Source organism: Trichosporon asahii, assembly GCF_000293215.1.
Source record: "Trichosporon asahii var. asahii CBS 2479 unplaced genomic scaffold scaffold00006, whole genome shotgun sequence".
Taxonomy (NCBI): Eukaryota; Fungi; Basidiomycota; class Tremellomycetes; order Trichosporonales; family Trichosporonaceae; genus Trichosporon; species Trichosporon asahii.
The window spans coordinates 191812-219384 of record NW_014040918.1 but is presented as its reverse complement, the minus strand read 5'-3'; the positions used below and the strand labels follow the sequence as shown (position 1 = coordinate 219384).

The following is a 27573-nucleotide window of genomic DNA, read 5'->3' as shown; positions in this document are numbered from 1 at the left end:
CAAATGAGTTCTTATAGTTATCTCGGAGGTCAGTCACGGCTCAAGTAGCCGACTGGCGGCGCTAGCCGAAGGCGAGCACGCAATCTGTTCAGACGCCGCGATTGAGGATACAAAACGCAACACCTACCACCATCCGCGCATGCGGAGCACGCCATGGCGCCGTTTTAGCTTGCCCGCATCATGCATAAAAGGTGCACCCGGATCAGAGTTGCTCCCCAGCAACAATGACCAAGGACACCTCGCCCATCCCCCTCTACGGCCTCTCCCTCGAGGAGGGCCAGAACATCAACGTCGGCCCGTACGCGTGGAAGACCGAGGTCGACCTCAGCACGCTCGGCGTCCCGTATGAGCTCAAAGGCAAAACCTTCGCCCAAATCCGCGGCGAATTCGAGAAGGAGACCGGTAACCCGAAAGTCTCCGTCCCGACTCTCAAGACTGAGGACGGCTGGATCACTGACTCGTGGACCATTGCCGAATACGTGAGTGCTGCATGTGACTTGGCTGACGGCAGCTTGACAAGAAGTATGGCACGCCCGAGCGCTCGCTGTTCGCGGGCGGCGAGGCGCTGAACCGCTTCATCAACACGTGGGTCGACAAGGACCTCTTTGGCGCGCTCGTCCCCCTCTTCGCGCCGTGGCTGTACCAGGCTCAGAATGCCGAGTCGTCCGCTTGGTTCCTGAAGCAGAAGCTCGGAGGCGATAAGTCCAAGATTGACGCTCTGATCGCCGCCTCCAAGGACGACGCGTGGGTTGATCAGACCGCTGCCGCCGCCCGTGGCACCCTCGGCACGCTCGAGAAGCACCTCGCCGCGCTCAAGGCTGCCGGAAAGGGCCCCTTCATCGCCGGCACCGACTACCCGACCCATGCCGACTCGGACGTGTTTGGATGGTATGGCGCGTCGGCGGCCGTCCGCCCTTATGACCTGCTGGCCAAGGTGTGGCACCACGAGGACCTGCCGCTTGTCTCGGAGTGGGCCAAGAAGGTCGTCGAGGTCAGCGGGGTTAACGCGCCCAAGTACCCGTACTAAGTAGCTTTTGTGTAACGCTGTAATGAATGTAACGAGATTGCGTGCATGTGGTGATCGGCGGCTCACGTGGTAACTTCGGGGTCCGATTGGGCCGTCGTTCCGCTTCCAACCTAATCGTCCGCGTCCCGCGTCTCTTCATTGTTTCTCCTGCTGTGCGCTATTGTTCTTTCTTTCCGGTCTCGTGCCTTTCGACCGACACCATGCCTTACAGAGGTCCGAACACAGCATGCACCTCTTCCAACAACACTGTCCACCATGTCTAACGTTTGTCCAGCGTCGGCGTCGGCCTCAACGCTCGAGCAGTGCCCCGTCTCGGGCGAGCAGTCCAAGTACGCCTCGGCGATGGAGCTGCCGCAGGAGACCAAGCCGATCCCGTATCCGCCGCGCAAGTTCATTGTCGGCAACCTGTTCGACCTCGACCCGACGCGCGGCGTGCAGTGTATACATGAGATCGGCGAGCGCCCCGAGTTTCGCGACATCTACGAGCTCAAGATTATGGGCCAGGCGTTTTCGATCGCGGGCTCGTACAAGATGGCCAAGGCGCTGTGTGACGAGACACGGTTCAAGAAGAATGCACACCGCCCAATCATGCTGCTGCGCGACATGCTCGGCGACGGACTCTTCACGGCGCTCGACGAGGAGGAGTCGTGGGAGATTGCGCACCGCATCCTGCTGCCCGCCTTTGGCCCGCTTTCGCTAAAGAAGATGCAGCCCATGATGGTTGACACGTTGACGCAGATGCTCATGCACTGGGAGCACACAGCGGGCACCCCGTTCGACATCGTTGACCAGTTCACGCGCCTCACCCTCGACACCATTGGGCTGTGCGCGTTCCGGTTTCGCTTCAACTCGTTCCACTCCGAGAAGGTGCACCCCTTTGTGGACAATCTTATGAAGGTGCTTGTGCAGATTGACGAGCGGAGCAAGTTCCCCGACGGCCTGCTGAAACTGCGTTACTTTGCAAACAAGAAATACTACGGCGCAATCCAGGAAATGTTCGACATGTGCGACCAGCTCATAGCCGAGCGCAAACGCAACCCATACCCCGATGCGGGCGACCTTCTCAACACGATGCTGCACGACAAGGACCCCAAGACGGGCAAGGGGCTGACCGACGAGAACATTCGCTACCAGGTCATCACCTTCTTGAGTGCAGGTAAGTGTGGATAGAAGGCGCTGCTGACGCCAGGACACGAGACGACCTCGGGTATGCTCTCATTTACAATGTACTACCTGCTCAAGCATCCCGAGACGTACCGCAAGGCGCGCGAGGAGGCGGACAAGCTCATCGCCGAGGCGGACGGCAACATGCTAAACCTCAACATCTCCAAAGCGCGCTACATTGACTGGGTGCTGAAGGAGGCGCTGCGTCTCCTCCCAACCGCGCCAGGATGGGGCGTCGAGCCGCGCAACGGCGACGAGGTACTGCCTGGCGGGTACGTGCTGAAGAAGGGCTCGGGCGTCATGGTCATGGGCTGGCTGCTGCACCGCGACAAGACGGTGTGGGGCGAGGACGCATACGACTGGCGCCCAGAGCGCTGGGAGCATCTCGACGATCTGGACCAGGCCGCATTCCGGCCCTTCGGCAACGGCGCACGCGCGTGCATTGGCCGCACATTTGCCATGATGGAGGGCGTGCTCGCGCTCATCATGATTCTGCACCGCTTCGACGTCGAGTTTGCCGATCCCGGCTACGAGCTCGATATCCAGGAATCGCTCACGATCAAGCCGCGTGGCATGAAGGTGGTTGCCAAGCCGCGCTTCAGCCGCAACCAGAGCCTCTTGACAGAGCTCGCGGGCAGCACCCGGCCCTCCAAGGCGGCGACAAAGACCAAGAAGCGGGCAAACGCCGGTAGCGGGGTGCCTGTCAACATTCTGTACGGGTCCAACGCGGGCACGTGCCAGACGTTTGCGAATGAGATGGCCGAGGAAGCGGCTGCGCGCGGGCTGAAGCCCTTCGTCGGTGCGCTCGACACCGTGGCCGGCGACGGCGTGCTCCCGAGCGATGGCGCGACCATCATCTTCGTGCCGTCGTACGAAGGGCAGCCGCCAGACAATGCCCGCGAGTTTGTGCAGTCCCTCCAGCGTCTGGCCGATAAGCCCCTCACCAATGCCTCATACATGGTCATGGGGCTCGGGCACAAGGACTGGACGACGTCCTTCCACCGCATCCCGAAGCTCGTTGACGAGCGACTCGAGGCACTCGGCGCGAAGCGTCTGCTGCCCCTCACTGTCGCCGACGTCTCGGGCGACGCGACCGGCGAGGTCGAGGCGTACCTCGAGACAGTCTGGGATGTGCTCGGAGTCGCGGGCGTCGAGGGCCAGACGACCGAGGTGCTCGACGTCGAGGTGCTCCCAGCGTCGGCCAACGCGGCGATTGCCGAGGGCTACAGCTTTGGGACGGTGCTCGAGCAGCGCACAATCCTGCCTGCGTCCGAGTCGCACCCGTGGACCGTCCACACCGTCGTCAAGATTCCCGAGGGCCAGTCGTATCGCGTCGGCGACTACCTGTGCGTCATGCCAAAGAACCCAGAGGCATCAGTACAGCGCGCCCTGCGCGTCAGTGGCCTCGACGCGAACGACGTTGTCAAATGGGGATCCTTGACTGTGCGCGCGCAGGACTTGTTCACTTCCTACGTCGAGCTCGGACACACGGCGCCGCGCTCTCTGCTCCCGCCCACAATCAGCTACGAGGAGGCCCGCGCGCAGCACTACACCATCCTGGACCTGATGCAGGACACGCATTTGCCTTTGAGCGTCATGCTCGCGTCGCTCCCGCGCATGAAGCCACGGCACTACTCCATCTCGTCGCGTCCCGGCGACACGGCCACGATCACGTACACTGTGCACACGGCAAACGCCGGCGCCGTCCTCGGCGTCAGCTCCAACTATCTCGCGCACCTGCAGCCGGGCCAGCAACTGCAGTGCACGACCAAGCCGAGCCCCGGATTCCACCTCCCCGACCCCTCTGTCCCGATCGCCATGTTTGCGGCAGGATCGGGCATTGCGCCGTTCATGGCATTCATTGCCGAGCGCGCAGCGACGGGCGGCGCCATGACGCTGTGGTATGGGTGCCGCTCGGCGGCAGACCTGCCATACGCGGAGGAGCTGGTGCAGTGGGCGCGCTCGGGGGTGCTCGACCTGCGACTCAGCTTCTCCCGCTCAGACGTTGCAGAGTTTCAAGGCCTCCCCGTGTCTAAGGGCTACGTCCAGGACCGCGTTGCTGTGGAGAAGGCAGACTTCTTGCGTCTGGTAGACGGCGGTGCGCAGTTCTTCGTGTGCGGAAGCAGCAACAGGCTGGGATCTGGGCTGAAAAAGACCATCATTTCGATTCTTGATGAGTGCGGTGATGGGGCGGCGCTGATGGACGAACTGGCGAAGAAGCGATACAAGACGGACGTTTTCCTGTAGATCAGTTATGCATACTCGAGAGGAGACACAAAAGTGGGCAACAAGAGGGCAATGAAAGATGAGGACGAGAAAGGATAACAGATCGCGTCGTCTGTAGTGATTCCGATTCACGTGACCACCTCCACCATCGCTTTCGAGATCAGTCGCCATGACGTTGGAGCTGCAAAATCACAACAACATCATGTCCCCCGTTCGACCAGACCCAGCCCTCTCACAGCGTCGACCGGGAAAGTCACGCTTGAAGTCGTGCAACGAATGTGTCCAGGCGAAAGCTAAATGCAACAGGGAACGACCAACTTGTTCCCGCTGCCGTGTTCGGGGCACAGATTGCGAGTACGGCCCACGACATGAGATCCGCGAGACTCCAAGAGAACCGGAGGGACAGTCGGTCGGCACCATCTCACTCCGCTGGCTAGCGGCAATGGCCCAAGAACACAGCACACCGCCACGGTCCAAAGTACTCTCTCAGACAACAATCTACTACTGCTGCCGCTTCCTGCGGACGTTCCCTCTACAGCTCGCAGAGTGCCCTCCCTTCATCCACCCGACTCTGCGCCACCAGCGGCCACTCGCCAATGCCACGACGCTGATGAACATGGTTCAGGTGCGCGCACCTGGCAGCGAGAGCCTCGTCTCACAGACCGTGCTCAGTGAAATGAGCGCCATCATGTCATCCGTGAGTGCCAGCCGATACCCGACTGACAACAGTACAAAAGCAACGACGCTCAGACAGCCCTCGCTGCGTTCCAGGCCTATCTCCTCCTGACGATGCTCGTCTACTTCCACCTGCCCAGCTCCAAGGGCATGGTCACGATCGAGACTCAGCTCAACATTCAGTCGTTGGCTGACCACGCTGCGCGGTTGATCCCGCCAGTGCGCGAGGAGGTCCGCTCGCGAACAGAGTGGGTTCTCTCCGAGAGCCTGCGCCGTACAATCTTCACGGCGTGCGTGTTCGACGACACGTGGAATGCCCTGAACGGCATCACAGTCTACGTCGCTGAGGAGCTCGGCCGGCTGCTCGCCCCTGGACCGCGTTCTCTGTGGACTGCGACGGCGAGTTCCTGGGCACGCGAGTGGGAGGCGTACGCGTCGGCTTGGGCGTCGCCCTGCATGACGGTCGGGAGATCAGGCGAACCCGGGCTGCTGCTTGACGAGCTCTGGGGTCGGGGCGAGATGAGCGACGCGACCCGCGAAGCAAGGACTGACCATTGGGTCGGGCACCTCGACGAGTTCGGGGCATGGATCCTCGCCATCTGCGAGATGAGCGGCAGCGGTCGTAACGGTGCATATGATACATCTAATGTCTACTGAGTCGCCGTCTCCCTCGCCTCGCGCCGCTTCCGCCAAATCCCGCCCCAGCGCTGCTGCACGCCGAGCAGCACGAGCGACAGGACCAGAAATCCTGTCCACATCGTAAACGTCCACCCTGTCCCGATGCGTTTAATTGTCGGCTCGACCGCGGCGGTCGCGCCCGCGCCAACGAGGCAGCGGGCTAGGTTCAGCGCCGCTGTCGCCGACGAGCTCTGCCGCGGGAAGATGTCGATCAGATATGTCGAAATGACAGACTGCGCCGACATGGCGGCCCACGCGAGCAGAAACGACGCAACGATGGGCGCGGCAATGTGCAGCTGCCGGTCGAGCGTCCACCCAAACAACAGCACGCCAAACCACTGCAGCGGCGACCAGAGCCAGACGGTACGCAGCCGCGCGTGCTCGATGGGGAAGTCGACCGGGTCGCCCGTGAATCCGTCTTTGACGCGCCGGTAGTCGTGGTTCAGGATCTTGCCCGTCGTGAGCGTGCCGAGCATGCACCCGAAGCCGTTGGCGAGGAACGTGAGCCCGTTCTGCAGGTCGTTCAGGCCGTACACCTTTGCGAACAGCGACGCCTGCGCCGTAATCGTCATCTGCCATGTGCCGTAGTGCAGAGAGAGGAAGAGGAGCGTCACAAACACCTCAGGGTAGAAGACGATACGGATGGGAGCGATAATGTCGAGCTTGAGCGCCTTGGACGCCGTTGTCCGCTCGTGGCGCGGCGGCGCGAGTACCTTGTCGAACGGTGCCCGCGCGATGCGCGGCGGCAGGATCGATCCGTCGCCGACGAGACTCCGCAGCGTCTCTGGGAGGAACAAGACCAGAACGATCAAGTACACGCCCGCGTAGATGACGAGGAACCAGAATATGGCGCGCCACCCAAGCGTCTGGGCGAATACACCCCCGAGCACTGGCCCAATACCGAGCGGCAGCAGGAGACCCGTCTGGAAGATGCCCATGACGCCGCCACGCTCCTCGCGCGTCGTCACGTCGCCGACCATGCCTGAACCGATAGCAATCGTGCTCGCCGATCCCGAGCTCTGCAGGCATCGCAAGATCAGAATCTGGTAGAAGTGGTTGGACAGCGCTAGCCCGATGCTGGCGCCGATGAAGAGCACGAATGTGCACATGAGCGTCAGGCGGCGGCCATAAACGTCTGCCATTGCGCTGATGTCAGGGTGGGTTCTATACTGGTTGACCTACCCCCAGAATGCTGGCGTGATCGCCTGGAAAATCATGTAAGACGTAACTGTCAGGTTGATGTTCTCGACTGTCGTGTTCAAAGAGCTCGCGATTGTTGGAATGGCGGGGAAGTAGATATTAGATGCAAACCCCGAGAAGGTGCTCTGAGCGTAAGCATATGTTTATGCATGAGAAGACGTTGTGGTCAAAGAGACGAACAAGTCGCGAAGATGTTGTGAACTTGGTGTGCGAAGGGTGGAGGTGGAGGTTGAGGTTGAGGTGCGTTGTACTCACGGAGATTGTCCCCAGTCCGAGGATGAGCCAGCGTTGCTTCTTGGTGAACAGCGAGTACGGTGGTGGCGGTGGCGGCGTCGTCTGCTCGGGCTTGTTGAGCCCGCCGTCAGAGCACGACTCGGATCCAGAGAGAGTCTGCGGGACATCAGACGTCTGGTGCTTGGGATCGTGATCTTGTATTGATGGAGTCATCGTGTTTTTGCATCGTCTTGTGCAGATCCTCTCGCATCTGTTTATGTAGATCATCTTCAGCCAAGAGCTGACGAGAGGTGCATCTCTACTCCGCAAGAATTTCCATAACAGGAAGGTCAAACTCCGTGATCCGAGCTCCAACACGTCCGACTCCGAATGCCAGGGTCATAATGTCAGGCTCTCACGGCAACTTTATCTCGAGAGACGTTTTCAAGAGGAATATGCACGTGATTCAGTAACTTCCAGGTACGCCGAGATAACGCTGACCGAGGTAGACACGACCTCATTCACTCGCTTTATCACTCGCCTTGTCCGAGGTTTATGGAAATGAGCTACCGGTGGACGTCCGCAGACTCGCACTGCCCATGGCCGTCGCTATAACCCCCTTACTGAGGGTCATCCTCTCGGCAGTGAGCGACATGTATCCCTCCTCGTTGACCATAACATGTGTCTGGCGCACCTGGAATCGACGCGCATAGACTCGGATTCGTGTAGATCACAATTGGACAGCCCTTCACAGTCCGAATCGTCACCGCTCAAGCCAGAGTCCGACTCTGAAACCAATGCAGGACGCGGTGAACTCGTGCTTGACCTTATCCACTTAGGACGCAGCTGTCATTCTCAGGTGTTGCAGAGCTATGCAAGCGCTCGCGAAACGAGACGCGCTCGAACTGCCTGCAGCATTTCAGCGAAATTCGGATTCGGCAGTGCCACCTGTTGATTGGCCCGTCAACGCCACCAGCTTTTGGTACCGTTGCACTTTTCGTCTCCTCACGAACTTCTCATTTTGATTTCTGAGACAACAGGTGCGCCGCGATGTCGTGCTGCAGCGCTTTGGGCGAATGGCAGACCCCTCTTTGAGCCGCGGGGCACATGCGGGTTGTTCCCCCGTTGCGGTACAAAGGACGCGGGACCCACCTGGCGCCCAAGCTCGGATGCCGGACAGGCCCTGACCAGCTGGAGTCTGTGCCGCCGAATAAAAGCAGTTCCAGGGCATCTGAACGCCATATCGACTGGCCAGCATGCGGCCAGAGACTGCGGCCCTGATATCTCTGCTCCGATCGCCTGCCGAGCCAGGAACCGGCGCGTATCAGGAATTATCAGCCCTATCAGTTTTGCGTCCCTCCCGATTGGGTCCCCCGTCGTGCACTGTGCCCCGCAAAGGTGAAGATTTCTGAGCATGCCAGCTCTTTCTCTTCACCCACACCATGTCCGCCCGCCAGCGTGTTGAGCAGGCGCCGAAGAAGGTCACCGTCGACGCGGGCGAGCTCCCTGTCGACCGCAAGTTTGTCGTGCCCAACTTCACGAACAAGCAGCTGCTCGACGCCATCCCGTGAGTCGCTGTATAAACGATTCCGCTGACCCCAGGGCTCACTGCTTCGAGCGCTCGCTGTTCCGCTCCAGCCTCACGCTGGTCCAGGATGTCGCCATCGTCGGCGCGCTCGCGTACGGTGCCTACCACATCGAGGACGCCCTGAGCTACCTGCAGCTCGACGAGCTGCCGACGAAGGCGCTGCGTGTGGCCCTCTGGACCGCGTACTGCATCGTGGTCTCCTTCTGGGGCACCGGACTTTGGGTTGTCGGTCACGAGTGCGGCCACCAGGCATTCTCGACCAGCAAGACGATCAACAACGCCGTTGGCTGGGTTGTGCACTCGTGTCTCCTTGTCCCGTACCATGCGTGGCGCATCTCGCACGGCCGCCACCATGCCGCGACCGGCAGTCTGACGCGCGACGAGGTGTTCGTCCCCCGCACGCGCAAGGAGCGTGGCCTTCCCGAGGCCCAAAACGAGGACGAGGTCATCGGCATCAACGTTCCCGAGGAGTCGCAGTCGCTACTCGCCGAGGCGCTCGACCACGTTCCCATTGCCGTCTTCTGGATGTCCATGTACCAGCTCCTCGGCTTCCCGCTGTACCTCATCATGAACGCGGCCGGTCAGAAGCGCTACCCCAAGACGACGAACCACTTCACGCCCTCGTCGGTCATCTTCCGCTCGAGCCACAAGTGGCAGATCCTTTGGTCCGACCTCGGCATTGCGCTCGTTCTCGCGGGCTGCGCCTACTGGTCCGTCAAACGCAGCTTCACCGAGATGGCTCTCGTGTACGGCATCCCGTACCTGCTCGTCAACTTCTGGATCGTCATGATCACGTACCTACAGCACACCGACCCCACGATCCCCCACTACTCGGACGCGCTTTGGACCTTCCCGCGCGGCGCGCTGTGCACGATCGACCGCACGTTCCTCGGCCCCATCGGCGCCTGGGCCGTTCACGGCCTGTGCGAGACGCATGTGCTGCACCACGTCTGCTCCAAGATCCCCCACTACCACGCCTGGGAGGCGACCGAGGCCCTCAAGGCCTTCATCGGCGAGCACTACCAGCGCTCAGAGGAGAACATGCTCGTGTCGCTTTGGAAGAGCCACCGCCAGTGCCAGTTCATCGAGGACGGAGCCGACATTGCCTTCTACAAGAACGCGCGCGGACAGGCGCAGCGTTGGGGTGTTGTGGCGCCGCCCGAGGACTCGGGTATCGAGCTCTCCAGCTAGATTCATAGGGGATGCAGCTATCTAGTGACAGTTCTCGTTGTTGCTGAGACAGAAACGGCCGAAGCACGGATCAATGTCGGTGAAGATGTAGGCTCCTGGGACTCCGCACTGGTCCTCCATGGACCTCGCCAGGGCTAGGGCGTCGACCCAGCGGCGGTCATAGCAGTCATTCGTCCATGAGACGCAGCACTTGAAAGAGTGGTTTCCGATACACCAATGGCGCCAGCCTGCTACACTGTTACCCGTCTGGAGCAACTGATAGAGTTGGCGGCGCTGCGTCATGGCAGGCTGCTCCCGAGTCCCGGGTCCATGAACAAAGTCGGGATTGACACAACGCCAGGGGCCGTCCGCAAGCACGGCAGGTACGGCAACGGCGGCGAGAAACAGGAGGCGCATCTGTTGGTCAGTGTACGATGTGCAGTAGTCTCACCTTGAAGGAATGAAGGGGAATGGACTTGAACAACCCATCTCCTGTATTCCAGCTTATATGCTGCGGATGAGGATTCTGCGGATAAGCATCTGCGGGTCGGCACACCGGTTCATAGCGCAACAGCTTTCTTCGGCCGCGGAATTCTAGGCAAGCGTGGAACGCGGTCATCTCTCAAAGACCATCTATAGATCGATGTGCTCAGCTTCCGCGCACGTTAGTGACAGACTTGGAAGTAGCCGCGTAGGTTACATTGCCGCCGCTTGTTCCGAGACATCAGTGGAAGTGGTCCTTCACTAGAGCTATCCAGATCGTAGCTCACAGAGGTAGCGGATACTGAGCTACCTGGCCGATAGTACATTTTCTCCATTGTTGTTCCGCGTCGATTACACAGGGCCCATCGTTTCCAATGGACTGCCAGTACGACTTTGCAACATGCACTGACTTTGAGCGTTTTGAGAGTAGGGTGGTTATAGCCGGCCAACACAGGAAGCAGAGACTTCGTAGGCATCGTGTTTCTCAATGGGTCCATTGGCTCCATTGACAGTGAAACGAGCTAACAGAGCACTCGTTGAGGAATGAGCTCCCCTACCGCGGCTGTGAGTCGCCTCTGGACATCTGGAGGAAAATCCATGAGAAGGCGGGATAGCCACAGTGTCTGTATGCTACGCGATCTCCGCACTCCGTAGTTGGTCAATCGCCTTGCACTAAACACAACTGCAACTGACAAACAATCGCACAACGGCCCGTCAAACACCTCGTCGCATTTTTTTAACCTCTTACCGATCATGGGCAATGCCTATCTGAACTCCGCACCCACTTCCATCTATTGGCGCTACCTTTGGCGCCCTGTCACAAGTCGAGTTGGCTCCATTGATGCTTTCCTAATCCTTCCCATCAGAGCACGGTCCGTCCTCGCGCTCCCGCCGCTTAGTGGTCAAACACTCCATCAGACAAAGATACCGAACTCACATATGTATGAGGCTTGCTCCGACCACATGTTAAGTGTGTCAAGATGCGAAGTGAAGGCAATCCTTGAAGCGTTGCGGAACCCTGTGCATTCTTTGCGGACCAGCAGATTGCCGAAGCCTCCCAAGCACTAATCTCGGCAATTAAACCCAAATCCAGATTTTCCTCATTGAGTCGTTGAGTCCGGGGCCGTAACTCTTCAACGCCGTTGTCAGCTGCCAGCGTACAATGCAACGTATGTGGGGCATTTGGGAGATCATCGACTCGTACCTAAATGCACATGGACCCAGGGACAAATCCAGTGACGACCTTGTCAAAGAAGAAGCGTATGCAAGGCAGTTCAGCTTCGTGCTGCGCAACACACTTTATCACGTGACCATATTTGATGCCGATTACGACGTCAACAACAATGGTCATCCACCTCCGTCCTTGATCTTTCCAACTTCTGTCCTATTGTGTCCTCAGTCACTCACTCTCGCGCTGTCACCACACACCTCATAAAGACGCCTTTCATTCTCTTCTCAATCATTCATTTCCATGCTCGGCACAGAGGGGTCTTCTTATTTATCGCCTTCAACTCTCGACGACGCCCTCCCCACCCACCATCCCTTGGGCAACATGCCTGTGTCCGGCAGCAACGAACTGCTTGAGCCTGAGCTCATGAATGCCTTCCAAGTCGTTTCCTGTGACTTCGGGATCTGTCGCTGTCCTTTGGACCTCCAACCACCCCTCAACGAGCCCCTTTACCGTGTCCGCAGGACGGGTTCGACGGACAACCCTTCGTTCAGTCTGCACGCCGCCGACTCCAAGGTGCACACGCTGCGATTGTACGATCCGATCGAATCGGGTGCCCTGTACACAGCGTTTCGCGCCGACTTCGGAGGCCACAGCGTGGTGGCCAAGTTCGCCGTGTTGAAGTCCATGCCGCTCAACGATGCTGAGCGTCCGAGAGGCTGGGACGGACATGATGTCCAGACGGCACTGAAGGCGCTGCGAGCTGAAGAGGCTGTCTTTGCGCAGTTTCAGGAGCACCTTGCCCCTGAAGCACGCAAATACGTTCCCCGCAACTACGGCCTGTTTCGTTTCTCTGAGCTCCCCCCCTCTGATGGCCTTCTCTCGGACGTCGAGGCGGAGCGTGAAGCAGTGTACTGTCGCATCGAGGGGTACATGGGCAGGGAGTTGACAGAGGCCGAGCAGAACCAGCCGGGAATCATGTGAGTCCTAACTCATTCCGTAAGTCGTGCCCTGCTTATATTGTTCAGGGACCAGCTCGGGAAGATGTACAAGGCCATCCACGCCGCCGGTGTCCTTCACGAAGACATTGCGTGGCGCCATATCACGATGCGCGGGGGTGGTACCCCACCATGGCCGCCCGCCGAGTTTATCGACCCAGCCTTCGACCTGCAGAACCTCGCCATCATCGACTGGAACATGAGCCGCGTCCGCCAGAAGCAGAGTGACGCGTTCTGGCAGGAGCTCGCTGATGAGGAGCTGTACGACGTCGCCATTCTACTACGCGACGAACTAGACAATGCGGAGCTTAGCATGTTCGAGAAGGCAGCCATTCGCCGCTATGAGTCTATCTGTCGCGCCCGCGACAGTGACCACATGCCCAGCAATGCGGATGTGGGCGCGGTCGACAACAGCCTGGTGTCCAACAACTCGGACGGCGTTGCTGTAGGAGCGAGCACGAGCGGACTTGATGCTGCACAAAAAGGCGGCGAACTTCTGCTCCTCGACGTCAATGCGTGGCCCATCGACGCACCGTGGACGGTTCCACGTCAGGCATCGTCATCATGTGACCCCCAAGAGGTTCACCATCCCCGTCTGCAGCAAGCTCGCGTTCGGAGGAAGGGCTTCTGGCGCCGCCGAGCCTTGTCAGACGGGGGCGGGTACCACACAACCTTCCGTCGGCAGCTGTCGCATGTCGTCAGCATGATCGGTCTGCGCGGTCTCGGCTCCGCAGCATGACACAGTCGTAGGAGCTCTCCTATTGACCACACTTAGAGCCACTGGGTAACTATAGTCTCTCGTAGCATTGGCTCATTGTTGTATTCGCCTCTCATGTGATGTAGTATTGTTCGTAAGTGATCATATCCCGGTCTGGCAGGTGAACACGCTCGTATGGCGGAAGGGGCGCTGGGTCCGTGGGCAATGGACACAATGGGAAGAGGATAATCATGCAAGGGCGCGGTGCATCAGAAAAAATCCGCGGACCCGGATGCTGAACAAAGCAGCAGACCTTCGCATGCGTGTTCACGGTGGAGACAAAGATGCACAGCTGCTATTATCTGATGTAGCCCAGCTCTCGCCCACTCATCGCATCCACGTTTGCAGGTTATTCCAAGAGACGAGACGTGAGAGACTTAAAAGATCTCCTACGCTCTGCGAGACTGCAATCCGCACAACGTAACATAACTGCTCCTCCCACCGGACTACTCGAGCGCCGTTCCCCATCAACGGCAGTGACTTCTTCCAGATCTCGCGAAGCCGCGACGCATTCGCATACCCTCGCCACCACGCTTTTCTCTTGCCTCGACTCTACGCTTTTACCCGCATCCGAAGGGATAGGTATCTCCCCGATCACAGGCTGGCAAACTCCCCTTGTTAAACGACGAACTACGCCGACCGACCTTCTCGACCTCTAGATGTTGGGGCTCGGGCGTTCAACCAGAAATCCTGAAACTCCCACGCCCGGAGTCGGCTCACTTTCCGCCTCACCACCCCTCCATGGCGGTGGTGCGCAGCTCACTCAGGCAAAGCGCCTGGAGATCTTATTGAGGCAACACAACCAAGCGAAAAACCAGACGTTCTACGGCCACGCCCACGAGAAGGTCCAGAGCAAGCGGAAGAGCACCCTAGTGTCCCCCGACGCCCTGACGGCCATCGATGGGCAGACTAAAGTTCTCTACGACGAAAATCTCTGCCTCGAACTCAGAGAGGGTCTTTACGATGCCGCCGAGTGGCTTGTGCCCTCCGCCGACGACGAGTACGACATGCTCGTGGAGGAGTTGCGGCGCTCGACGCAGTTCGGCAACAAGGAAGCTGTCACGCGCGCCTCGGGAGAGAAGGGCCTCGAATCCTTCATTCACGCCTACGTCGCGAGACCCGCCAACGCCATCCTCGACGCAGCCTATGCCAGGGCGCAGTTGAACTTGACCGTGGAGAGCTTCCAGGCGGTAGCAATCTGGCCGCAGTCGCCTGAGCCGACGAAAACCAAGGGCAAGCAGAGGCAGCAGCAGACCTCCAGGCTGGACTCCACCGTCGAAGCTATCGGCTGGAAGTCCGTAGGGGTCGGCGAGGCCGGGAAGCCGGACTTTGAGCTGGGAGTTCGGGTGCGGACGGGTGCGACGCGTCACGAAAACCAGATCGCGTTTCAGGAGACCAAGACTGAGTTGACGCTGGCACCCGAGAAGGCTGACGCGTTAGTGCGGGCTGTTCGGAAAGGTGTTGCCTTCCATAGCACCATCCCCGACGATTCTTCTGACAAAATTCACCCTCTCCCTGCTGATTTCCCCGGCGGCAGCACCAAAGTTATTTTGACTACCCTTGTTCGTCCTAACAACAAACGCGCGAACCGTCCGTCTGAATTGCTCGCCCTGGAGCAGGTAAGAACGCCTCTGAGCATCTCAAGCCTCCCCACCGTCGCGCTGACTTTATAACAGGTTGTGTGCGAGCTTCTGGGGAAGCGGCGGCTGAAGAATCCTCTCACAAAGGACATCGCCATGATTCTCACCAGTTTCGAAACGCACGTCGTTGCCGAGCTCCGTGGGTCCACCGTCTACTGGTCTGATCCCATGTCTTCCGAAGAATTCCCGTTGCTCCAGCTGTATCTCGCGGTAGCAGTAAGAGCCTTGAAAGCCCATGGCCTCTTGCAGCTAGGGCCCAGGTCGGACAGCGACAAACACAAGAGATCATTCAGGGAATGGAGTAAGGACACCTTCTTGACCCCGACGAAGCACGCAGCCAGCAGAGTTCGCAGAAGTGCCAGTGGTCTTTTCCATCATGAAGAAGTGTAGCTTAGCGTTAGTCAGCGGTGCTCGTGCTGTAAATAGTATAGCTGCCCCGTATGTTCCGGATACTGTTTATGGATCGCGAAGTAGTCCTAGAGTTGCACCTGAGACTGACAGTCGACATTCACCTTCGGTCTAGAACGAAGTCGTCTCCTACGGGCAGCAATGGATCGCTCACGGTCTGCGATCCCTTGGCGCACAAACTTCATTAAATATCATCGAGTCGCCGAGATCTGTCATTGCCACGTGTCTCGGCAACCAAACCACAATCACACTTCCAGCCCGATGTCATCATCACAACATCCAGCATGCCCACCCCCGCCGTTCCCAACACCATGGCCGCTGTCCTCCTGACAGGACACGGCGGCCCCGACAAACTCGAGTATCGCACCGACGTGCCCGTTCCCTCTCCTCGTCCTGGCGAAGTGCTCATCGCCGTATCCGCCGCCGGCATCAACAACACGGACATCAACACCCGGCTTGGCTGGTACAGCTCCTCGGTAACCGGCTCGACGGCCGCATCAGCCTCCCCATCGACCACGGGGGGCCGGGACGGCGACGGCTCTTGGTCCGGCAAGGCGCTGACCTTCCCACGCATCCAGGGCGCGGATGTGTGTGGCCGCATCGTCGCGGTCGGGGCCGGTGTCTCGCCTTCAAGAGTGGGGCAACGCGTGCTAGTGCGCACGATGATGCGGCACTACGTCCGCGACCAGCCCTGGGGATGCTGGACGTTTGGCAGCGAGTGTGATGGCGGATTCGCGCAGTTCTGTGTCGCGCCGGATGATGAGACGTTTGCCGTCGAGTGTGACTGGAGTGACTCCGAGCTGGCTGCGATTCCCTGCGCTTACTCGACGGCTGAAAACATGCTCCACCGCGCTCATGTCAGGAATGGAGAGCGAGTGCTCGTTACTGGAGCTAGTGGAGGGGTCGGACTCGCAGCCGTCCAGTTAGCGAAGAGGAGAGGGTGCGAGGTGCTCGCGCTGTGTTCGCCGGCAAAGGCTGAGGCGGTGAAGCGGGCCGGAGCCAGCCGCGTGCTCGATCGCAATGAACCACTCCAGGGGGTCGAGGTTGATGTCGTTGTGGACATTGTTGGAGGTGATGGCGTGCAGTCTCTCCTGAGCTGTCTCACGCGTGGGGGGCGATACGTCGTCGCTGGCGCCATCGCCGGTCCCATGGCGCAGATCGACCTGCGCACAGTATATCTGCGGGATCTGTCTCTATTCGGTGCGACATTCCAGGACGATGTCGTATTTGAGAACCTCGTGGGATACATTGAACGCAACGAGATTCGACCACTCGTGTCGAGGACGTTTCCGCTGCAGGCAATCCGTCAGGCGCAGGAGATATTCCAAAGCAAATCTCTGCCGGGGAAGCTGGTACTGATACCTCCGGCCTTGTAGGAACAGATGCACAGTCGTCATTAGCAGTTGTCACGGTAATACGCCTGCGGCCTGCGCGGCTGGTGACGCCTAGCACCAAGTCGCACACTAACGAGACGGCTGCCACGCCGAGGCTGTGGCCTAGGTAATCTTTGCCGGGCCAGTGGACCCTAAAAGTCCAACACTTCCCGTCTCTTTCGCCATCAACAACAACATCGTCATCATGTCCATGTCCAACAACTCAACTTTCGCGATCAAGCACACCGAGTGGACGACGCCGCCCCTCTCGCCGCGTCTTACCCCGCCCCCTTGGGCCGAGCCGGCACATCTGCCGAGCGATATTGCGCCGGCCGGCTACATTCGCACCTTCGCGCACCCGTCTCCAGACGGCATCAGGAAGTTCTCCGACGAGCAGCTGCGCGCAGCCCACCCGAGCATCGCCGAGGCGGCGATTGCGTACCGCGACCAATCCCCCGAGGAGCTGTACCACGTCATCATCGACCAGGTGCAGCCCAACATCGTCCGTCTGCGGGGTCGATATGCCTCCCCCGATCTCGCCGGACAGGATCCCAAGGCCAAACTCCTCTACGGCGTCGGACTTGGAATGCCGAAGGAGGAGTATGGGAGCAGGATCTACCTCCAGGGCACCCCTGGCTGGGATCGCTTGGGCCATTGGGGCAGTGGCGACGGGTCGGTGACCGTTGTCAATTGTGTGATCCGTCACAACAAGACCTACGTGAAGTCGGCTGGGAGATCCCGTCGCGGGCTTCGCAATGGCCGGGGGCGTTGGCCGTGGCCTACCTAAGCGCTCCTGGGCGTCTCTCCGAGGGATGGAGTCCATAGTACTTCATACACTCGCGGATGGACAGCAGGCGGATGAGCCCTCCCCTCACGCAATCTCGCCAGCCCATCAGGCCCAACTAGAGAATAGATGCATCGTACTTTAGACATTGTCCATGTAGAAGTCCATCATAGTGTCGCGTTCCCCTTCCGTTCACTGGGGGTTGACTCCTTCGGCCCCTCGTCCAGAACAGGCGCGACGAACCACTCATCCCGACTCCGGAGGTACCACCATTTCCACTGCGTCGGCACTTCCCTCCCTCGTTCCCTCTCCAGCAGTTCCTCCGTACTCACCGGCCTTCGATGCTCATCATGAGCGACTACGGGCTCATACCGAGTCGGCGGCACCAGGTTATGTAGCTGATGACGGACTGACGGAGATGTCGAAACATCCAATCGACGCGGGGATGGTTATCGATGAGGGTTGATCCGATAACAGCCGTGGCTATTACGTAAGAGTCGAACGCTCGCGGTCGGACCATCGACTCGGCACTGTTGACTCGTGTCGTCGTCGACTCGTACCTCGTCCTGCTCGCCGTCACAGCTCACCGGCAACAGAGCGCTTCCCGACCACTGACCTCGCGGCCAAGCACGATGCCCGGTCGAGCAACTGGTTACGGAGCATAAAACCCAACCCTGTCGCCACCATACACATTGCACCTTCGCACTCAGCTCTCGACCCCTCCCAGATCCATCCTCTTCGTTCGCTCGCTATACACCATGACCTGGGTCGGCGCAGGTAAATACTACGAAGTCGAACCCGACGGGCTTAAGATGAAGACGGTGGTAGGCGGCAACGGCAAATACTTCTTCACGCCTTCTCAGCTGCGCGAAGCATACCCCGCCATCGCTGAGGAAGCCATCGCATACACGGCAACGGGACCTCGGGGCGACTATTGCCAGGTCGTCATCGATCAAGTGCACGACAATATAGTGCGGCTCCGCGGACGCTACGGCGACAATGGCGGACACGGATGCAAGCTCCTGCACGGCAAGACACTGGGGTGGGACAGAAAGGATTGGGGCCGGCAGTACCTCCACCTCAATGGGCCACTTACGGTGGTGTCCATCCCGGCGCCCCGAGACGAGCGGGGGAAGCTGCTGAGTAATGAGGAGCTGCAGGAGAGACACAGGATGGCAATGGCGGAGGGAAAGCCCCTCCGATGGAAGAAGGTCTGGGTTAGCGAGAATGAGCCCCAGTACCGCATCGACGACGGAAAGGATGACCGGACCAGTAGAGCATAATGTACGATGGTGAAGATGCGAGTTGACCCTCCCACGCTTCCAGGGCGCAGACGTGTGTGGCCGCATTGTCGCGGTCGGCACTGGCGTGTCGCCGTCCCGGATTGGGCAGCGCGTGATAGTGCGCGCACTGATGCGGCACCAAGAGCTCCAGACGGAGGCTGCGTCACTTGGAGATCACGGATGAATCACCTGGTCGTCTATCCATCTCACGGGTTTGAGCACGAATCGCATTGTCCATAACATTCTGATTGATATATCGTCAGAGCAAGATCACAGGGCCGCCTCCTCCCCTCCTCCTTTGGTTCACCGTGGGCCGGTTCCCTTCGCCCCTCCTAGGCCGGCGCGACGAACCACTCATTCCTGCTCCGGAGGTACCACCCCTTCCACTCCATGCCTTTGTAGCCTCGCTAGGGGGTTGCCACTGGGATCGAGACGAGACGGAACGAGCTAGACGATGGACCCAGAGCTTGCGGATCATGCAGTCACGCGTTGCACTGCGTAACCCAAAGCGTAGAGCAAAGACCGAGAGTGGAAGACGAGATGACGAGATGTTGGAGAGCGACCAATCGCAGCGACAATGTTTATCGACCCCAGTTGATAACAGCCGGATCTTTTACGTAATCCACCCCACCCCCGGCCCCCGGCTCACTGTCTGGTAGGGGAACCTGGTCTCGAAACATAAAACGGCGCCGTTTCCCGCCCGACAACTACTATCGCCTCCATATACTTTCCACCTGTGTACTCAGCCTCCTTGTATCCCGCCTGAATCATTCCAATCTCTACTCTTCGTCATGTCCTGGGTTGGGGCCGGCGAATACTTCGAGATCGATCCCGACGGGCTCAAGATCAAGACGGTAACGGGTGGCGACGGGGTAGTATTCTTTACGACTTCACAGCTGCGCGAAGCATACCCAGCCATTGCCGAGGACGCCATTGCGTTCGTGGCAACGGGTCCACGCGGCGACTACAGCAAAGTAGTCATCGACCAAGTGCACGACACCATTGTGCGCCTCCGCGGACTCTACAACGACAGCAAGAGGGATCCCGGTGCGTGTAAGCTCCTGCGCGGCCGAACGCTGGGATGGGACCGGAAGGAGTGGGGCAGACGATACCTGCACCTGGACGGGGCGCCTATGGTGCGGCCCATTCCGGCATGGGATGAGCGAGGGAACTTGCTCAGCAATGACGGAGTTGCAGGGGAGACACAGGATGGCGAGGGAGAAGGGGGAGACACTGAGATGGAAGCAGGTTTTCGTTGGCGAGAACGAACTCCAGTTCCGCATCGACGGGGCAAGAGCCGGGAGAGGATCACCAGGAACCCCCCCCCCTGGACCTGCGGTTGGATCAGTAGAACAAGATGTACGACAATGAGCTGCAAAGCGGCAACGACTTTGTTTCGGACAGACGTATGCAAACAGACGGCTAACATTGTGTCTCGGAGGAGTGATCGGCAGTGGCGCTACTCCGGATCGGCCCCACACTGCGCAGTTAAGTCTGTCGGTCTGCGTTTCGAGCGCTCTCGGACATGCGGCCGCCGTTGATTCTTTCATGTCTCCATCATGCATCGTGTTTACGTTGGACACAGGTCCTGCGGACAAGTGCCGCGGGGCGCGGTTAGTCACGGCTTTCCTTAACACGTGGCAACGGATACGCCCGACCGAACCCCGGCCCACCTTGTACCCGGCAACGATTTCGGATCATCATGGCTGTGCCCCTATCGTCCTTTCTGACTTTCTTAACTCTCTTCGACTCTCTCGACCTCTCTCATTCTTGATCACTCCCCTTCTCGGACCCCACCCTCGGCCCCCAATTTCCCCCAGCCCAGCGCTTCAAGTCTTTCACCCGCTCTCTAGCTCTGCCATCTCCCCGACCCCCCTCCCCCACACGTTTACAATGAGCAGCCCCAAGAAGGAGCTCATCCCCGCGACCGACGCCGACACGGAACACCTGCGCTACTTCCTGGGCGCAATGCCGTTCGCAGGCGACACGTTTGCGCCGCACTGCAAGGCGGTCGCGTACGAGCCTCTCCCGCCCGTGAACGCCCGGGGCGGACGAGACTGTGAGGGGTGGACGTGTGTGTACGAGGCGGTCGTTCAGGACAGTGAGTACCGAGCTCCGTGGTGGGAGACTGTGCAGCGGGAGAGCGTGCAATGGAAAGTGTGGGAGGTGTGCGGAGTGATGGCTGCGGCCGTGCGATGCGGGTCGAGAGGCTGAGTAATCTCCTTCGTGGTCGGCGTGGTCACGGCTCCGAACTGTCGGCGAGCTCTCCGCACATTATACCGACGCTGCGGACAAGAGGAGGACAGAAATGGAGAACCCAGCTGACCCCAGACTGGCTCAACGGCGGACAGGGCCTGCACGGCGCCGCCGCCGCCTGGCTCCTCGACATGTTCACAGGTACCTCTCTCCACCGCCTCGGCACGGACAACTGGTCTCCGTGGGGACCCAGCATCAACTTTGAGATCAACTTCTACAACCCCGCGCCGGCAGGGACGGTGCTTCGGTGCGAGACGATCATCGACCGCGCCGGCGGCGCTGTCAGCACCGTTCTCTGCCTTATGAGCGACAAGAAGACGGGAAGGCGCATCCTGACCGGCGTGCATACGACGCAGCGGCCGAAGGGCGGCGCGTTTGGCAAGGTCGGCGCCAAGTTCAACATGAAGGCGGCGCAGACGGCGACTGCCAAGCTCTAGAGGTCGTCTATAGAGATGTGTGTGCCATGCATAGAATTGTAGAGTTGTACAGTGTACGGCGGAGTGCGGGGTGGCTATTTAGAGCTTTCCGCGGAGGTATCGCGCCCAAATGGCAGGAGCCAGGCGCCAGTCGTGCCGCGCCATCTTCTTCGAGGTCACGTCGAAGTCGACCTCCTCGAGCCGCTTCAGCCACCGCTCAGCGGGCACAGCAGCGAGGAACACGGGCATGGCCGCACTCGGCTTCACGGCGCCATTCCAGTCCTTCAGGTCCCGGCGCGCCGTGATCATCTCGTCCATACCGCGGGTCGCGACCTCGAACACGGCGTCGCGCGCCTTCTTGCCCCCCGGGTCGCGGAAGAGTTCCTCGTCGCTGAGGCCGTTGTTCGCGCAGATGGCCGAGGGGAGGGGGTTCTGCTGTTTCCCGATGGCGGAGGGGAGCTGGCGCAGCAGCGATACGACGGATAACGTATTGGCGACATGGGAGAGGGTGTGGGCCAGCTTGGACGTTTCTGGCGCTGTTGGGGGAACGACAAGCGTGAGGCCCGTCTGCAGCAGGGCGTCGGGGATCGGGGCGTGCGCGGCGAGGTATGCGTCGAGGTCGGCCGAGGCTGGTGGGGCAGACAGATTCTTCGCCTGGACGTTAGCTCAAGGCTGGCCTTCGCTGAGCTCATTACCAGCATGGACTCACCCTCGTCTCGATCAATCGGTTCAGGTAGTACTTCTGGATCGGACGGTACTTGTGCGCCTCGGCGAGCGCAATGGCGACGGGATGCTGCGGCGGCTTGCCGGCCCAGATCTGCGCGAGCGCGTCGCGCCAGAACTGGAAGCGCATCGCCGCGATCGCCGGTTGGCTCACAGTCGTCGAAACCTGGTGCAGCTCAAGCTGACGTTAGCTTGTCCTAACCCTGCCAGCTGTACGGCAGCCCTTTTCTGGAGTGTTTGGCCGAGTTCACCATCGCCACCGCACTCACGTTGAAAGCCCTGATCGCGAGCCACCACGCCTTCTCCCTCCTCGGCCAGAAGTAGCTCTGCAGCCACGCGTCGGGGTCGAGCCGCTGCACCAGGGAGGCACAGTATGCGTCCGCGTCCGAGGGTCCGCCCTGCGTTGTCGGGACGTTCAGCGGCGTGCCAGAGGCGCGGTGAGGGAGCTCCTTCTTCTCCGCCTTCGTCGTCGTACTGCTCTCTGGCGGAGGCGGGTGGTGATGACCCGAACAGCCGGCGTGTCCGCGGGCAAGAGCAGGGGCGACACCGACGGCACGCAGAGACGACCCGCCGACTGACCGCGCCGCTGTTGTTCGTAGTGTTGTGAGCATGGTGGCGAGGGAAGAGTGTGGAAGCTAGATTCTCTGCTGCGTCTGACGTCAAACCCGCGGACAAAAAGTCGAGTGGTGAGTGGCCACCACCGACGAAACAGCCAGTCACGTGTCGCTCATTACGCGCGCCTCCACCACTGGTCACAACAAACCACCTTCGAGCTCCTCTTCACGACGTCGACAGTCAACAAGCTAGTAGTACATGCATGCAAGGTGATACAGTTCAGTCCTCGCCCTCCGCCTCGTCAAACGACAGCAGACCCTTGGCAGCCTTCTTTTTCTTCTTTTTCTTCTTCTCATCGCCTTCCCCGGGCTTGTCGCCCTTCTCCTCTGCAGCAGCCGCTTCACCAACGAGCTTGCGCTTCTTCTGCACGCTCTTGACATTGGCGCGATCGCGCTCCTTTGCCTTCTCAACGCGCTCCTTTGCCGCTGCCGCCTTCGCTTCGGCGTCGGGATCGATGCCCTTTGCTGTCTCTGTCAGCTAACGCGACGGAAAAGACAGCTCACCAATCTTGCGCTCCCGCTCGACCTCGGCCGCACTCAGGTGCCGGCCCTCTTTCAGCACGACGACCTGCGGCCCATCCTCGCCTCCGCCGAAGCGAACGTCCCACTCGTCCTCCTCTTCCTCGTCGTCGCTCCCCTTCGCCCACTCGCCCTCGTCTGGCCGCTCGGGGAGCGGTTCCCGTCCCCCTCTTCCCTCGCGGCCATCGCGGTCAGAACTTGATGGGGCAGGGCGGCCAAAGTTCTGCAGGAAGGCGGGCTTCTGCGCGACGTACTCGAGACCGTGGGAGTACTGTGCGCGGGTGGGTTCTGATCGGCCGCGGGGCATCGCTAAGCGTTGTCGGGAAGATGATCGACGCGGAGACGATGGTGAGTTCGGCTGGGCCGAAGCAAGGGTAGATGTGGTTGGTGGGATGTGCGGAGAGTGGATGATGTCCGTGCCTGAGTGTCCGTGGAGTGACGTCTTATCGAGGCTGAGTCGGGGACTTTGAACGGAACTCGGACACGATCTCGAGGACAGCAACTCCTTCTCCGCGCTCTCCACATCTCTGGATAGAGTTTAGCGCCGGAATCATCGATCGCGGACTGTAATTTTGCGCCGTCCACATTGAGCGAACCGGATGATACACGCGGAACAGGCGCATACCCCACCCGGCACCAAGTCTTCTCGGGCACACACTGCATACTTGGGCGCGAAGACGCTCTCATCACTGATAACACTGACGCCATATAACCCCATGCTTGAACACTCTTTACACCTCCAGCCCCCACCCCAAATCGACTCCTTCACAAATCGACTCCTTCTGACCTATATCATCAACCCCGACCATCACCATGTCCACCAACACCACAGACGTCATCATCGTCGGCGCCGGCCTGTCCGGTCTCTCGGCGGCACGCAAACTGCACAAGGCAGGAAAGTCCTTCGTCGTGCTCGAGGCCCGCGACCGTGTCGGCGGCAAGACGCTCACGCACCACGTCGGCGACGGCATTGTCGAACTCGGCGCGGCGTGGGTGAACGAGTACACGCAGCCGCGTATCTGCGCTCTGGCGAAGGAGTCAGGCTCGGACCTTGTGCGGCAGTACGTGGACGGCAACAACGTCTTCTACGCGGGCGGGCAGCGCTCCCTCTCGACCGGGAGCATGGGGAGTGTGGGGGACCCCCTCGCGCCCCTGCATGCCAAGATGGAGGCTCTTGCCGAGCGCATCGAGCCGAAGCTGCTACGCCAGGATCCGCAGCCGGATGCCGAAATCTTCGACCTGGACGGGCAGACGGTATACACCTGGTATCGTGCGCAGGGGGCCAGCGAAGAGGACATCGTCCAGTTTCTCGAGCCGGCACTGAATGGGCTGTACGGCGTGGGTAGCACGGAGCTCAGCTTCCTCTACCACGCGCTCGGCGTCAAGGCTGATGGTGAGTGTGGACATGAGCATGGGCGTGGGGAAATGCAAGGGGAAGTGAAGCTGATGCCCCGCAGGTGGATTCGAGGCCATGATCGAAACAAACGAGAAGGGTGCCCAGTACCAGCGCACGTCGAAGGGAAACCAGCATATGAGCAAGTACCTCGCCACTCTCTTCCCCGATAGCGTCAAGCTCAACTCACCCGTGCGCGAGGTCATCCAGTCCGACGGCTCTGTCACTGTCAAGACGCCGAACGGGTCATACACCGGCAAAGCCGTGATTGTTGCGATCGGCACGGTGCTGCTGGACACGATCGAGTTTACGCCCCCTCTGCCGCTGCAGCAGCGGCTGGCCATCGAGCGCTCCTTCACGGGATACTACTCCAAGGTGGTGCTTCTTTACAAGACCGCCTGGTGGCGCGAGAAGGGCTTCAGCGGAATGGCCGTGTCTCCCATGCCCGAGGAGAGCATGCAGACGACTTTCGACCAGGTGTCGGGCAACGTGTATGCGCTGACCGCCTTTGTGGTGGGGCCAAAGGGGCAGGCATGGGCGTTCGCGGGCGGAGAGAAGAAGGGCGCAGCCAAGGTCGTCGAAGACGTCGCGCGGGTGTATGGGTGCGACGAGGCCCGGCATCCCATCGATGTCATCGTGCAGCAGTGGACGGACGAGAAGTGGTCGCGCGGCGCACCTGGTGCGTTCTTCGGCCCGGGCCAGATTGCCATCGCAGGCGCGTTCAGGCAGCCCACTGGGCGCTTGTTCTGGGCCGGAACCGACAATGCTACCGAGCACATCGGATACATGGAGGGCGCGGTGCAGGCGGGCGAGGCGCGGGCGGACGACGTGCTCAAGCTCCTGGGCTAAAATATACATTGTAGACACGGTATCCCGAACAAGACAAGTGGCTAGATCTCAACAACTATGAATCGATTGTTAAGCGACGGTAGTGTCGTACGCGCTCGACGTGTCGTAGCGCGTGCCGACAGGGCCTTGGCAGGGCCGCCGCTGAGGTCGATCTCGTCGATGGGAATCCACCGGTCGCGGCGATACAGCTGCCACCCGCCCCAGCACACGGCGACAAAGGGGATCGAGATGTAGTCGGCGAGGAAGTCCTCATAGTCGAACTTGGGGATGAAGGCCTTGACGCCGTTGAAGAAGATGACGAGCAGGAAGCACACAATGCAGCTCCACGCCATCACGGGCTGGCACCACGAGCGCAGCACGAGCTGCCGCCTGTTGACGCCCTGGCGGTCGCATGCCTTCTTGTACCGCACGAAGCAGAAGCAGATCGCAGCCCAGCATACCAGCTTCAGCAGCGCAGTCAGGTTCGACAGCCACACGAACGCCTGGTTTGACCCGTTGCTCAGCGAGAGGTAGGCGAGGGGGCCAAACGCAGCGCCAAGCGACACTCCAACCCAGGGCACACCCCAACTCGTCGTCCAGAGGAAACACTTGAGGCCGCACCCGTTGCGCGCCATGCCCATGAGACAGCGCGCAAAGCCGTACAGACTCTCGTTGCCCGCCGACCAGGCCGAGGTGACGACGACAGCGTTGACGACGTGAGCGAGCGCGGAAATGCCGTTACGCTTGGCGATGAGAACAAAGGGCGAGGACGCCGCCGTGTCGCCGCCGGCGTCGTTGGCGCGGAGGAGGTCCGGGTCCTTGTATCCAATGTTGAGGGTGAGGATGATGATTGAGATGATGTACAGGCCGCCGATACGGTAGAACGTCGTGCGAATCGAGGTGCGCAGCGTCTTGCGCGGGTTCTTGGCCTCGCCGGCGAGCAGGCCCACCGCCTCGATACCCGCAAACGAGAATGCGCACTTGACCATGGTGCTCCACCAACCGAGGAAAGCGGCCGTCGATGGCGGGTGCACGCCGAGGTACTCGGTGTTGAAGGGCCCCTCGCGCCAGTGCTTGCCGCCCACGAAGCCCGTGCCACCCTTGACACCACCGAGGTCGGCGACAAGACCAAAGATGATGAGCACGATCAGCATGCCAATCTTAATGCACGCCCTGCCCCGTTAGCTTGCCACTCGTTTGCTCACGTCAGCCACACCCTCGCCCACTCACATGATGAACTCGACCTCGCCGTACCACTTGACGCCGAGCATGTTGCAGCCCCACGTCACGAAGAGGAAGACGGTGATGTAGATCGCGGCGTGCTTCTCGTTCTTGTCCCAGTACCCGATGAGGACGGCGATGGCACTGAGCTCGGACGGCACCGAGAGACCAACAGTAAACGCGTACGTGATGCCCATCATGAAGCCGAACGACTCGTTGACGTACTTGCGTCCGAGCTCCGAGAAGCCTCCAATCGTGGGGTTGAAGCAGATCAGCTCGCCCTGCAGTGTCAGTAGCCGTTCCGTGGCTGTAGTTGCGGTGGGCGCCACTGCGGAATGCGGCTCCCTGTGGATGCTCCGCTCGACTCACCAAACAGTACATCATGCAACCGATGAAGAAGCCCATGATGAGGTATCCGAGGAAACAGCCGACGGCGCCACCCTGCGCGAGCGCCGTTCCCGAGGACAGGAAGAGACCAGTACCGATGGTGCCCGCGATGGCGATCATGGAGCACACACGAGGCGACAGCGCGCGCTTCGTGCCGTGGTCACCCTCACCGGTCTGCGCAAGCTGCGCGTCGCGGTACTCGAGCGCATTCTTGTCGTACACGCCATACGGCTCCTGCACGCTGGTCTCAAACCCGGTGCCCTCCTTGCCGCCGTCGTCGTCGTAGACGCCCAGCTTCTCGCTCATTGTGGCGTGGGTCGTGTGAGGCTTATTTGGGTCAAGTGGATGTCGGGTTCTCGGCTTCGTATTTGAAACAAGGTG

At 60.2% G+C, this 27573-nt stretch overlaps 15 protein-coding genes across 15 annotated transcripts; 11 read left to right on the top strand and 4 right to left on the bottom strand.

Annotated features, from left to right (window-relative positions):
* Window positions 1-224: 224 nt before the first annotated feature.
* Window positions 225-1027, top strand: A1Q1_06330 (uncharacterized protein; the record flags this gene model as incomplete). The annotated part of the gene is made up of 2 exons (XM_014327934.1): window positions 225-479; window positions 521-1027. The coding sequence occupies 2 exons, from the start codon at window positions 225-227 to the stop codon at window positions 1025-1027; spliced, it is 762 nt and encodes a 253-aa protein (XP_014183409.1).
* Window positions 1028-1282: 255 nt separating this feature from the next.
* A1Q1_06329 (cytochrome p450) lies at window positions 1283-2197 on the top strand (the record flags this gene model as incomplete). The annotated part of the gene is made up of 1 exon (XM_014327933.1): window positions 1283-2197. The coding sequence occupies one exon, from the start codon at window positions 1283-1285 to the stop codon at window positions 2195-2197; it is 915 nt and encodes a 304-aa protein (XP_014183408.1).
* Window positions 2198-2251: 54 nt separating this feature from the next.
* On the top strand, window positions 2252-4438 carry A1Q1_06328 (uncharacterized protein; the record flags this gene model as incomplete). Its single annotated transcript, XM_014327932.1, has 1 exon — window positions 2252-4438. One exon carries the CDS (start codon window positions 2252-2254, stop codon window positions 4436-4438), a length of 2187 nt encoding a protein of 728 aa, XP_014183407.1.
* A 1125-nt stretch (window positions 4439-5563) lies between these two features.
* On the bottom strand, window positions 5564-7417 carry A1Q1_06327 (multidrug transporter, Qdr2p; the record flags this gene model as incomplete). Its single annotated transcript, XM_014327931.1, has 3 exons — window positions 5564-5864; window positions 6026-6789; window positions 7226-7417. The coding sequence occupies 3 exons, from the start codon at window positions 7415-7417 to the stop codon at window positions 5564-5566; spliced, it is 1257 nt and encodes a 418-aa protein (XP_014183406.1).
* Window positions 7418-8625: 1208 nt separating this feature from the next.
* On the top strand, window positions 8626-9962 carry A1Q1_06326 (delta-12 fatty acid desaturase; the record flags this gene model as incomplete). Its single annotated transcript, XM_014327930.1, has 2 exons — window positions 8626-8750; window positions 8822-9962. 2 exons carry the CDS (start codon window positions 8626-8628, stop codon window positions 9960-9962), a joined length of 1266 nt encoding a protein of 421 aa, XP_014183405.1.
* Window positions 9963-11976: 2014 nt separating this feature from the next.
* A1Q1_06325 (uncharacterized protein) lies at window positions 11977-13329 on the top strand (the record flags this gene model as incomplete). The annotated part of the gene is made up of 2 exons (XM_014327929.1): window positions 11977-12572; window positions 12621-13329. The coding sequence occupies 2 exons, from the start codon at window positions 11977-11979 to the stop codon at window positions 13327-13329; spliced, it is 1305 nt and encodes a 434-aa protein (XP_014183404.1).
* A 677-nt stretch (window positions 13330-14006) lies between these two features.
* A1Q1_06324 (uncharacterized protein) lies at window positions 14007-15377 on the top strand (the record flags this gene model as incomplete). The annotated part of the gene is made up of 2 exons (XM_014327928.1): window positions 14007-14966; window positions 15024-15377. 2 exons carry the CDS (start codon window positions 14007-14009, stop codon window positions 15375-15377), a joined length of 1314 nt encoding a protein of 437 aa, XP_014183403.1.
* Window positions 15378-15679: 302 nt separating this feature from the next.
* A1Q1_06323 (oxidoreductase/aldolase) lies at window positions 15680-16771 on the top strand (the record flags this gene model as incomplete). The annotated part of the gene is made up of 1 exon (XM_014327927.1): window positions 15680-16771. The coding sequence occupies one exon, from the start codon at window positions 15680-15682 to the stop codon at window positions 16769-16771; it is 1092 nt and encodes a 363-aa protein (XP_014183402.1).
* Window positions 16772-16973: 202 nt separating this feature from the next.
* On the top strand, window positions 16974-17555 carry A1Q1_06322 (uncharacterized protein; the record flags this gene model as incomplete). Its single annotated transcript, XM_014327926.1, has 1 exon — window positions 16974-17555. The coding sequence occupies one exon, from the start codon at window positions 16974-16976 to the stop codon at window positions 17553-17555; it is 582 nt and encodes a 193-aa protein (XP_014183401.1).
* A 755-nt stretch (window positions 17556-18310) lies between these two features.
* A1Q1_06321 (uncharacterized protein) lies at window positions 18311-18835 on the top strand (the record flags this gene model as incomplete). Its single annotated transcript, XM_014327925.1, has 1 exon — window positions 18311-18835. The coding sequence occupies one exon, from the start codon at window positions 18311-18313 to the stop codon at window positions 18833-18835; it is 525 nt and encodes a 174-aa protein (XP_014183400.1).
* Window positions 18836-20728: 1893 nt separating this feature from the next.
* Window positions 20729-21528, top strand: A1Q1_06320 (uncharacterized protein; the record flags this gene model as incomplete). Its single annotated transcript, XM_014327924.1, has 2 exons — window positions 20729-20936; window positions 21167-21528. The coding sequence occupies 2 exons, from the start codon at window positions 20729-20731 to the stop codon at window positions 21526-21528; spliced, it is 570 nt and encodes a 189-aa protein (XP_014183399.1).
* Window positions 21529-21606: 78 nt separating this feature from the next.
* A1Q1_06319 (uncharacterized protein) lies at window positions 21607-22841 on the bottom strand (the record flags this gene model as incomplete). Its single annotated transcript, XM_014327923.1, has 3 exons — window positions 21607-22161; window positions 22217-22405; window positions 22500-22841. 3 exons carry the CDS (start codon window positions 22839-22841, stop codon window positions 21607-21609), a joined length of 1086 nt encoding a protein of 361 aa, XP_014183398.1.
* Window positions 22842-23064: 223 nt separating this feature from the next.
* On the bottom strand, window positions 23065-23670 carry A1Q1_06318 (uncharacterized protein; the record flags this gene model as incomplete). Its single annotated transcript, XM_014327922.1, has 2 exons — window positions 23065-23309; window positions 23349-23670. 2 exons carry the CDS (start codon window positions 23668-23670, stop codon window positions 23065-23067), a joined length of 567 nt encoding a protein of 188 aa, XP_014183397.1.
* Window positions 23671-24176: 506 nt separating this feature from the next.
* A1Q1_06317 (uncharacterized protein) lies at window positions 24177-25605 on the top strand (the record flags this gene model as incomplete). Its single annotated transcript, XM_014327921.1, has 2 exons — window positions 24177-24756; window positions 24821-25605. The coding sequence occupies 2 exons, from the start codon at window positions 24177-24179 to the stop codon at window positions 25603-25605; spliced, it is 1365 nt and encodes a 454-aa protein (XP_014183396.1).
* Window positions 25606-25646: 41 nt separating this feature from the next.
* Window positions 25647-27498, bottom strand: A1Q1_06316 (uncharacterized protein; the record flags this gene model as incomplete). Its single annotated transcript, XM_014327920.1, has 3 exons — window positions 25647-26757; window positions 26815-27086; window positions 27175-27498. The coding sequence occupies 3 exons, from the start codon at window positions 27496-27498 to the stop codon at window positions 25647-25649; spliced, it is 1707 nt and encodes a 568-aa protein (XP_014183395.1).
* Window positions 27499-27573: the final 75 nt, after the last annotated feature.